Here is a 12,260-nt window from a genome sequence, read left to right on the forward strand (position 1 = left end):
GTTGGGGTCGAACGTACAGGCACAGAACTCTCGAAGCATCTTTACATCTCTGCTGCTGCTACTGCTGCTGGTCTGGCTTCAGCTGCCTGCATGTGTCTGTAGGCTACGTGTGTGTGTGTGTGTGTGTGTGTGTGTGTGTGTGTGTGTGTGTGTGTGTGTGTGTGTGTGTGTGTGTGTGTGTGTGTTTCCCTGCACCGCCAACAGTCAACCGTCCGGTGGCAGTCACGCAGCATTGTATTGGTCAACCCGAACCCGTAGCAGCATTTTGGTAGGACTGTTAAAAGAAAGCCGTGTGGCATTCTGGGAGCTGTAGTCCCATAATTTCATAACCCTTAGCTAAATGAACAACGACTTTGTAGGCAGAGTGAGCACAAGGTGCTTCCAAACATGCTACAATTATAATATTTCTATTATATATTTTTTATTTAATTTAATTTTCATTCTGTTTGATGAGGTTGATCAATAATAGATTGTGAATTGAAGCATTCAATGTTATTAATACTGGGTGCATTAGAGGAGAATCGCTGCTAATGTAATGTCCTTGAGTGTCTAGTAAAGTACCACTTCAGCCTGCAGGACAGACCGCTGTTGCCTTCAGCATACTGATGAGCTGCATTATTATATAGGCTCATTCCACTAAAATACACCTTGTATAAGTGGGGGCGATGGGAGCAGTGTGCGTGTGAGTGTGTGTCTGTGTCTCTGTGTGTGTGTGTGTGTGTGTGTGTGTGTGTGTGTGTGTGTGTGTGTGTGTGTGTGTGTGTGTGTGTGAGTGAGTGTAGATGTGTGCCATGTAGATCCTCACTCCCACTCCCCCATGCCCTTTACAGAGAGACGAGCTTGTCAGACAGGTGGACTAAATTATAAAGTGGTGTTGTCGTCTTGAATGTATAGGCCTGTAACGACTGTATTAATCTGACTGTTGCAATTAAGACGAGAGCCTTCAGAGACAAGACGTCCATCCCCTTGAGCAGACTTGGCAGCTGGACATTTGGCCATAGATGGATGGACAAGGAAGACACAACGATGTCAGTGTTAAAAATAGACTTAAAGTCCTTAGTTTCCCAAATCAGTGAAAAAAAGGGTAAGCTTTAACTTATATCTTCATATTGCCTTTTAAGGGTGATTACTCAAAAAAGATACACTACTAAGCACTACTAGCATCTAAAAAATGCAGGTAAATTCAAAATGTGTTCTAGCAATGAATCAACATTGTTAAAATAACGATGTTGATTCCATTGCTATATTATATCTTACCGTAATCATGTAAAATATTCAGATTCTGGTCTGTTTTTTTAATCAGTTTTGATAAAATAGCAGTGTACCATGTTTGGCTTCTTTTTAGGGCATGATTCCTGACTCCTCCAAAGATAATTACATCACGACTTCTTGAAGGTGATCTCATCATTTTCTCAATTAGGCCAAGTGTAAATCACAAGTTTTCAGGCCAGTAGATGTCTCTGATGTGCTTCAGATAGACACATTCACCACAGCCTGCTGACTTGCCACCTGGGTGCATTTATTTCTGCTGCTATAGTGAATTGAGGCAACAATTAATCTGAGATACATCCGGTCTTATCCTTTGAAGCTTTGATGACTTGTCACAACACTACATTGCCTTTCTATCTTGACATTGGGTGCAGTGAAATCCTGATAAGCCTATAAAGTAGCCATTATGGCATAATGTATGCTTTGAACACATCTGCATATCTGTCAAGTTAAAGCTATAGTGCGTAACTTCAGTTGCACCCACCCCCACCCCAGCCCTGAGGCATCCTGAGTAATTACAACAACACTGTCGGGGCATCTCCATTAGTTAAGCCTTTCGGTGATCGCTCGTGTATTTTATACCGTTGTACGTCCAGGATTTTTTTAGCAGTAGAACCAACAACTGAAACGTTTCTTGGGCTCTTCTTGGATTTTTTTTAGCTCCGGCACAAGTATCAGGGGGGGCGACACCAGTTTGTAAACGCTGCCAAACTGAGAGACAGTTTTGGGGAGCCGATAGCCTTAACCGATAGCCTGTGTGATTTTCGTCAGTAGTCTATAGTAGACCTTGATTCTGTGCACCAAACGCCACTAACTGTTCTGTCGCCGACACAGCTGGCGTATTTTTTGTATTATTTTGTTTTATTTATTTATTTATTTATTTATTTTTTTGATTGACATGATTTTCGGCAAACCACACAACTTTTGGGTGGTCACGTGGTCTTAAAAAAATCAACAAAACCCACCTCATGTGTATTTGAACCAATGACAGTGCATTCTATGCTGGGAATGCCATGAAAATTAGATAAAATAATAATGCTGCGCGACGCAGCATCAGGCAGGAGAGCCAATGTGGCATCGTGCAGCAGCCGTCATCAATGGGTTAATCAATTTTGTGTCAACTCGTTTGGCGATGGCTTGAATGTAACCGACATTCATTTGTATGAAGAAGTTTCACACTATAGCTTTAAGTTCAGTTACAGTGGTCATTTCATCTAAAATGATGATCACATAGTCATTGAAGGAAATTGGAAGGGAGATAATCAAACCTGCACGGCCAAAAGCTTGTGTGGGTGTGTTACGCTGCAAGTGGCGTATATGGTGAATAATGTGTGTGTGGAAAACAGATATTAGAGTGGCGAGAGATGACAGTGCAGAAGAGAAGAAGTAAGGTGTTGTTACTGTCACAGTGTCCTCTGCTCTCGTCCTACTGGAACAAGTTTCAAGGGAAATGATCGGCCACACTCTGTCACATTTTGACACCGGTGCCTTTCTGGCACTGCTTACCAGGGAGAGTCTGAAATCAAGAGGAGTCATTAGCTGATAGTCTTCCCCACTCCTCTATCTGACAAACACAAGTGTCAAGTTAGAGCATGAATTAGGGCCCCTTTGGCTCCTGTTCAATTGAGCGATAATTGAGCCCACAGAGAGCTTCAGTGTCACTACTGCTGAAGGTCTGTCAATGCCTACCTGAATCTTCGTCCACCTTTTCATGCTTTTGGTCCTCTACTGTGATTTTAATGAAGGAGGAACAATACTGTCTTCAAATTATAGGGTTCATTAGTGTATGACCTTTAACTTTAACTCAGCTGTCAGAAGAAAAAAAAAAGGTTGGATCCTTTTTCTCATATTGTTGTACTTTTTCCCTTTCTGTTTTGAGCTGTATCTATTTCCACGATCACACTGGAATATCAACTTGGTTGGGAATATTGGACCTGTTCAAGTCATCTCATCTTAATGCAGAAAAAAACCCATTCTTTACATTCTTTGGCTAATTTAAAAATTTTATTTGCATGAAACGTTGTTGACAATGAGAGTCTACTAGTAACATTTAACCTTTGATCAAACACCCAACAACTACAAAAATATATACAATACCAGAGATTTCGATAAGAAACAATGCACACGTATTCTACATGGACATGGCAAATAAACATTGGTATTTATATCCTGTAAACTGATGGAACTTACTTCTTGTTGCATACTGAATGAAAATTGCGTACTTTTAAGTGCAGCTGCAGTATGTTGTATAGTAAAAAGTAAATGTATGCGATTTGGAACGCAATGGTGCTGAAGCCCCTTTGAACAGTGGTGTGTTCACTTACTGTACCTTAGGAGACAAAGTGAACAAACTTCAAAGTCAGTTACTGTGAGTACCTCAACTGAATACATTGACTCAGGATTTCTGCCTCCTATACAAATGAATGTGCCTTGACTTTATTTTAACCTAACTCTTTGCTATTAGAAGATTTGGGCACGGAATACAAACTATATATGTCATGCAGGCAGGTGGGTTAATGGTCTCAGATGCTAAGTGCTTTTGGCATATTGCGCTTAATTACTGGACTTTTCCTCCTATTTCTTTGTGAGGTGGTCCGACCTTCAGAATAGTATCTGATTGGAGGAAGCACATGAACTAAAAAAACAAAAAATCATTTATTTCCATCACTGAGGCTCATTCTTCAGCTACTTTGATGAATATGCATGGCTTCATCTTTCAGGCCAGCATGGAAAGAGGCAGAGGGTCAAATATTCACTCACAGACACACACACACACACACACACACACACACACACACACACACACACACACACACACACACACACACACACACACACACACACACACACACACACACACCCTTGAACAAAAAATACCTCTCTCCTGCTCCACACAGTCTGTTGACCTTGTCAGCGAACAGGGTCAATAGCCCCCTTTCAGTCCATTAAGTAGTTATTGGCGAGGTTGCATGGTCTGGGTGAATAATGCAGGCTGCTGTTCAAACACACTCAAGCTTCTGGCAAGTCGAGCATCGCCCGCCGTATGTCATTTATAACGTTACAGACTGAACTCCCTCAGAAATGAAAATAAACCCAACATGACCTCAAGTCACGATGATAAGATTACAAACAGATTTTAAACCAGGTTAAAAGCCAACAAGGGACATTAGGTTTATGTCATCCTTGAAATAAGCTTCCTTTCCAGAGCGCAAAAAGGTAAAGATATTTTATGGAAACTGCAGAGTTTGCAAAGGAGCAGATACAAATGTTCCCAAAACAAATACTGTAGATTTTAGGTAATCTCAGTTCCTTCAGTTGACAGTAAAAAATAATACCATGTGAAGTGTTCGTCTAATCCAGCTTTGTGAACACAGTGTCAGCAGAGCATAGAAACAAACCAAGGTCAATCAGGGACATTATTGTTTGTTATTTTTGTTTTGGACTTCTGGTCTGATGGGAGAGAGAGAGAGGAGAGATGTAGATTGTATGATGAGCAGTGCAGCAGTGTTCAGATATCCATCCGGGACAAGGACACACACTGATAAGATCGCTGATTAAATACACCAACATCTTTTCCAACTTCTGGCTCCCAAATGAACCGTGCACTGACTAGGCAATGGTCGTTTACTCTGACACACTGCATCGACTGACAAAAGCAGGGTTTCCAGGATCCATTAAAAGCTATGAAATATTATGTAGGGGAAATGGAGAAGTTACAAAGTGAGCGGTGAGAAGAACGTGTGCTGCCGAGGGATGACTTTCCCCACGGGGCTTTATCTTTAAAGCTGAGTGCGGGGCTTTTTCTTCGCTGAGCCCATCGCTATCAATCATCAATGTATTCTTCTGAAAAGCTGTCAGTCATCCAAATGCCAAGTGTGCATGGAGGAAAGCAGCACACTTTTATCTCAAAGTGTATTGTTGCAACATAGTGAAAGGCCAACATCAGTCTGTGTTCAAATTCATCCCAAAGCTGTTGGATGGGGTTGAGGTCAGACCTCTGTACAGACCAGTCAAGTTATCCCACACTGGACTAAGAAACGTTTCTGCCATTTTGGGTATGGACAATGACATATTGAAACGGGAAAAGCCATCACTAAATTAGAATTGAAATGATTTAAATGTATACAAATAAAGTAGCTGACACTTGTTTGGGTTAAAAACACAACTATCATAACTTAAAACCTCCTTAAAGCTATAGTGCGTAACTTCTGTTGCCCCCAAGAGGAATTCTTAGCAATTACAACTACACTGTCGGCGCATCTACATGGGGTAAGCCTTCTGTGATTGTGCATGGATTTTATACCTTCTGCTGTGCATCCAGGTTTTTTCTTTGCAGTAGAATGAACAACTTAAACATTTCTAGGGTGCATCTTGGGATTTGTGTGGCGCTGATAGGCTTATTCAACTTTGTGTCAACTCGTTTGGCGAAGGCTTGAATGTAAGCAACATTCATTTATATAAAGTCACAACATAAACTGAGAAAACAAGGCTTGTGTTGTTAGTTCCTAAAAAGCTGACATGTTGAAGCTGGTAGGGTTTTAAAGTATCTCTTTCTAGGCCTTAATGGCTGTGGTGTCGAGAGTCGACTGGTGCTGAAAGGTGATGAGGGCCCGCCTCTGGCAGACTCCGCTGCCATAAATCTGACTGTGCTGACGCAGGAGCTGTAATGGAGGGGAGAGAGGTGCCATGTCAGTGCGTAACTGGGGGAAAAGAAACGCATCGAATCACAACTCCGGGGGAATGAGGCCTTTCATGTTTTACAATGCTGAGGAGAGCAAACAGAGGTGGAGTGATGGTGACTGAGGCAGCCATGATGCAAGTTGTTTCAAAGAGGGATGAAGATGGTAAAGCACAGGAGAGAGTAATAAGCACTGGAGAGGAATAAGTCACCATGACAATTTCGAGATTATATCAGCTGTAGCTAGGAAACGCCATCTTCGGTGGACTTTTGAATGTTTTAGCTGATTCATTCTCAAACAAGAAACACAGTCAAAGGGTCTGAAATATGGACATAATGCTAAAGCATTCGAAGCGAACAGTTCCAACAACGTTAGCATACTCACTTGCTGATGATGGGAATAAAGAGCAAATGTGCATAACACATGATAGAGCTGGTTAGATACAGCCTATACATAAACAAATGTAAAGCTTGAGAGACCGTACTGTTCCTAGTTATGGTTGCTAAAGTGTGATTTGACAATTGTCGATAATGGGCGGGGTTTAGAAACCACTTAACACTTATTTTTCCATAAATGATATACATACTAAATTGAAAGTTAATAATCAAGCCTCTGAGTCAGACTGGCGTGACCTCTCATAATGAAATGCAGCTGACCCGAGTTTGACTCTAAGCAGAAGCTTTTATCAAACCATTGACTCTCTGATGCAGACTTCTTTTTTTTTTGCTTACTCTCTCGTATTGATCTTTGCTTTGAGGCTGCCTCAGCTGACGAGCAACAGGAGTCTATCCGTTCTCTGTTAAGAATCCTATGGAGATTCATCGAGGCATGACTTCAATTGCTCAGCGCAATCTCAACCTCTTCCTAATAGCCTGAAGCGATCCTCCGCCTGATGGTCTTCAATAATGTGTCCTTTTCATCCTGGTTGTAATGGTCCTCTGTGAGTGTGTGTGTGTGTGTGTGTGTGTGTGTGTGTGTGTGTGTGTGTGTGTGTGTGTGTGTGTGTGAATAGGTTATGTAATACTTTGATAGAAGCTATTCTGGAGAATGCTTGTTGTCAAAATCCTTTGTCAAAATCAGTGAATATCTCCTCACAATCTGCTATCTGTCCGTACCAGAGCCGGCCCCGAGGCATAAGCGAACTAAGCGGTTGCTTAGGGCCCCCGACCGCCAGGGGGGCCCCCTCAAAAAAAAAAAGTTTTTGAGTTTGTGTGTTTGATATTAAAATCATATTATGCAAATGTAAGTTATACAAAAAGAAGGAATACAATGTTTTGGTCTAGATAATTAATAGCCTAATAATTAATAATCAGTTCATCTGGGAGGTAATCCGAGATGAACTGATCACATCACGTTCACATCCATGCACAGTGTGCATTGAGTTTATTAAAATCAATTCGAAATGGGGCTGCCCTCAGTTGCCCATGCACTGTCTATAGCCTATTTCAGCCTCGTCTGTGAAAAAAAAGATAGCTGGACAATAGAGTTCTTCTGCTTGGTTCCTCTCACTGCATTTAAATGCATTCATTTTATTACAGAGAAATATGTCCCGTAAAAGAAAATAAGCTCCAAGCCCAACCCAGAGGACCCTGCATGATATTTCATTTTAAATTAATATGTTTATGGAAAATCCATGTGTCTTTCTTCAATAGCTCCTAATTCATCCGACCCATTGTTTCCAGATTATTTGTTCACACAAAATTCCTCAGATTCAGCCTCTTAATTTACGTCTCAAAGTGCACCACATTCATAGCCTGGCATTCCCAGACCTGCCACTAGGCGCTGGCAAATTACATTTGCTGCGCGTGTTGGTCTGGACACGCTCCGTTGAAGCTTTATCAAGAAAGCCAGAAATCTGGCTGGTGGTTTCAATTGGTTCTACCTAATATGGGCGCGCCAGAGCCCTTTATATGGTGCTCTGGGGAGGACGTAACCGGATGACGACAGTGACGTGCATGCGACGTCGAAGCCGTGATAGTAAACATCAAATATGGCTGCGGATATGTTGTGTGAGTTTGAGACTGCTTTGGCCTCGACCCTTAACGATTTGGAAGACGGCACTCAAATCTTTCATTAGCAAGTAAGTGGAATGTTCTATTTTGCCGACCGACAATGGCAAACGTTTAATTTAACAGTTTAACAGCTGTTCGCTAAACGAAAGGGGCTTACGTCGCCTTGTGCATCGCTCTGATTGGTTGTAGTGCTATCCAACTGCGTGCAGTGGCATTTGAAATGCACGAGTAGGAGCCGCCCCTTGAGTTGGAAATTACTATTGATCGTGGCCAGACCCTTTATCGTTCAAGATATCAGGGTCTGGATTTCCAGGCTACCACATTCATGCATTTCACTTTAAAAAAATAAAATAAAAAATCTCCCGGGGGGCATACCCCCAGAACCCCCTATGGTCGGTATCTCGGCTGGCTACTATTTTCACCCAGCCGCAGATTGGAGGCACTAGTGGAAAACACCGGGTGTGTGAATGACAATTAACAAAGGTCAATAATTTGGGCAGCACTATCATTGGAGAGGGGCCCCCTAATCATATGGAGGCTTGGGCCGGCTCTTGTCCGTGCAGTGTGTGCGCTGAATCTGGTGTTTATATAGCCTAGGCTCTTTATATGGGCATGTTGCTAGCTACAGTTGGCCCCTTTGTTTACCCTTTGTTTGCATACCAGTTTACAGAGCCTATGCTGTGTATTTACACCATATTTATTTCACTGCACACACATCATTGACAGGTATGAAGAGATATTCACTGATTTTGACAGAAAGTGATTTTGACAACCAGCATTCTCCAGAATCACTGACTCCACCTTTAAACTAGAAATTATACAAAAGTTACATCCAGAATTTCATATCAATGATCAAACCTCTCGGCAATAGATCAAAATGTTCTTTATCTTTTAGATATTTCTATTGTTTGTGTTGTTGTGATTATTTTGATTTAATATGATAGTTGTTCTGTCTATGTCTATCCCTGCATTCCAAATCACATACTTTTTCTTTTTACTACACTACATACTAAAGTACAGAAGAGTTTTAGGGACACAGGAGAGAAGAAAAATCAAATAAGAAAGTTTTTTTTTATTTCATTATGTCGAGAAATGTCAAGAATAAAGACGAATACTCCAAAATGCTATTGGAGTTAGTGGGGCATTTATGTATTTTCAGCATACTACAATTGGCGTGCATGTATTGGGACATCCTAAATCTTTTTCTGGCATACTAAATAGTATGGAAGTATGGGGATTGGAACACGTGCCCTGCGTTCCGAATCGCATACTTTCTACTATATAGTATGTAGAAAAAAGATTTAGGATGTCCCGATTCTTGTGGCCAGATTTAGGATGGTTAGAAGTACCCGGATGTCCGGCCAAGATGGTTAGTGTTGAAAACTGCATCCTATTTGGGCGATTCTGACCCACAATCCGGTGCGCACGTGAAGTGACGTCACATCGACGAAGCCTCCATATGAAAACAAACGGGGATGCCACGGATATCGTCGGATGTAGTAGGCTAGTAGCCTATACCCAGGGGGCAAAGTGATTTTATGGACATGGAGCGTTGCAAAAGGTTGTTCACCAAAAATGACATCTAGGACTCCACGATCACAACCTGGGTGGACAACCTTGTCAACAAGCTGCTGGAAAGCTACAGCGGGCCGACATAGCAAATCAGAACCACTGTTTAAGTGAATGGGGGTGAATGGGGATGGGCTAATGGGGAGTTTTTTGAACTTATAGATATCATTATGAAACTTTGCCAGTTGATTACTGACATTAAAACAACAACTTTTTGTATTACAGTATTTTCCAAAATGTTTAAATAAATATGAAAAATCATCAATATCTTAATAATGATGCAACATTTGCATATCTGCAAAGCCCCAAAATCAATTTCTTTTTAAATTTTGAAAACAGAACATGTGTCCAACTGCCTGAAGCCTTTCCTAATCACAGTTCAAATTTGATCAATAACCCATAGAAAATAATTTTTTTTACACAGTTACATTTCATGTGCCATGGACCAAAAGTGTCCTTTTGGAGTCTCCAGCTGGTATTTTAGGAAACGGCTAGACATTCCCTGGGAAAAACAGTGTAAAAAATAATTTTTTATGGGTTATTGATCAAATTTGAACTGTGATTAGAAAAAGCTTCAGACAGTTGGACACTTGTTTTGTTTTCAAAATGTTATAACAAAATGACACTGCTTTTGTCCAACATCTAGATTTTGGGGCTTTGCAGATATGCAAATGTGCGCATCATTAGTAAGATATTGATGATTTTTCATATTTATTCAAACTTTTTGGAAAATACTGTAATACAAAAAGTTGTTGTTTTAATGTCAGTAATCAACTTGCAAAGTTTCATAACTATAAGTTTAAAAAATTCCCTATTAGCCCACCCCCATTCGCTTGAAAAAGTGGTTCTGATTTTCTCTATGTCGGCCCCCTGTAGCTTTCCAGCAGCTTGTTGACCAGGTTGTCCACCCAGGTTGGGACCCTGGAAGGTCCTGGATATCATTTCTGGTGAACAACCTTTTACAACGCTCCATGTCTGTTTTTCAAAAGAGTACGAGATTCGGAACGCAGGGAGGGTTTATCGGGGTTTATGTTGGGGTTTCCTTCTTTAGGCCTAAAACAGGACTGCTTTGTAATATCCGGGGGCTGGCCCAGAGTGGAGTGGGCGTGTCTCCTTTTCCTACCAGGAAAAAACACTGGAGGAGATCCCGAGACACCCAGCCACAGAGCGACAGAGAGCCGCGCACTGCAGAGAGAGGAGAGAGACTAGGGACACACACGGCCACCACCGAGGAATATGTCCGTTGTCTCACGCACCGAGGAGGGACGCTCACACCACCACAACCGGCGCAGCGCAGTCATCAATGTATATCATCCACTGCTGCCTTCGCTTTAGCTCGGCAGCGGACTCTCATCGCCCGGGTTACCACTCACTTATGCGCTGGTGAAACCTTCTCTGCTGCTGCTGCTGGCTGCTTGTGGTCCTTCCCCCTCCCCTCTCTCTCTCCCTCCCCCTCCCTCCTCTTGCTCTCCACTGTCCCGTCGTGAGGATGGACAAGACGCTCTGCAGTCCACATCCCGTGGCCAACAAAACCAACTCTTCTTCCTCGTCATCGGACCGCGGGAACTCCTCGTCCAGGAAGCCCGGCAGCGGGTCGCACAGCCCCGGCTCCAGCTCACTGGGCGGCCCGGCCGGAGGAGCGGGAGGAGGTGGTGGTGGTGGTAGTGGGGGCCGAGGAGCAGGAGTAGTGTTAGGGAACAGCATGAATCTGCAGCAGCATCAGCACACACAGGCGCGCAAGAGGCAGCTGGAAGGAACGCTGAGCAAATACACCAACCTGATCCAAGGCTGGCAGAACAGGTGAGTGTGTGTGAGTGAGCGCGTATGCTACTGGATCAAGGGATTTTTTGGGGGGGGCAGGCAGAGGAGAAGGAGGAAGCGGGAGGGCGTCAGGCTAGAGAGTCACTTTCGGTTCAAGGTTTAAAGGGTGTCAGATTGCTTCGTGTTGTTATGTGCCCCCCCCCCAAACCTCCAGTCCACGTTGCACTTTTACCACTACGTCACCGTGAGGGAGAGAAGGTGAGGGGGTTTACATCACATCCAAAACCCTGCACGCCCCCTTGTAGGCCAGCTAATTGACTGTTTTATGGACTATTGTTAACAACCACTTAGAACTACAATAGCATGTCATAAAAATCATCATTGCATCGAACACAACAGTGCTGCTTACATTTTTTTGACATTTTATAATGTTTACTTTGTGTTGTCCTGTTGACATAATATAAGACAATTCTACGTTTTTTTATTACTGTAATAATAATAATATCTTTATGTATATAGTTGGACTGATGCATTGTCTTTGCTGACATATTGGATGATATTTGGGCTGATGTAGCCCATTGCAGACATGTTGCTCTCAGGATCTGTGTAAGGGGGAATAAACTTCAGCACAGAAATGCCAAAGACATGCTTTTGTGGGTCATTTAGAGGCAGAACAAAAAAGGTTCAGCTCTGTACAAATGTCTTTGGATTGCAATTAATAATAGTTTTCACTCAAATCAAAAGCAACAAAAATAACTTTTAAATGTCACTGTCGCTGTTTGTGGTCCCTGCAGCATTTTATAATTAAATTTTTTTCTGTCTTACTTGCATGTGTTTTTTTTTAAGTTGCTGTGCGTTGAGCTCTCAGGATAACCGTATACGTTTGACCTGAATGCGTTGCTGTGTTCACTGTGCACGCCTGACTGTTACAGGTCGCTGTAGTGGTTAGTGATATGACCATATTACTTAA

The 12,260-nt window shown here is 42.3% G+C and overlaps 1 protein-coding gene across 1 annotated transcript in view; it reads left to right on the forward strand.

The window, feature by feature from the left end:
- Positions 1-11,018: 11,018 nt before the first annotated feature.
- Positions 11,019-12,260, forward strand: part of osbpl10a (oxysterol binding protein-like 10a) — a gene marked incomplete at its 5' end in the record, with an annotated part of 60,654 nt that continues 59,412 nt past the window's right edge. The window contains one exon of the mRNA XM_080045545.1: positions 11,019-11,329. Within this exon, the coding sequence (XP_079901671.1) occupies positions 11,019-11,329 (311 nt within the window). The remainder of the gene's footprint in view (positions 11,330-12,260) is intronic.

This window comes from Ammodytes marinus (assembly GCF_949987685.1).
Source record: "Ammodytes marinus genome assembly, chromosome: 17".
NCBI classification, from domain to species: Eukaryota; Metazoa; Chordata; class Actinopteri; order Uranoscopiformes; family Ammodytidae; genus Ammodytes; species Ammodytes marinus.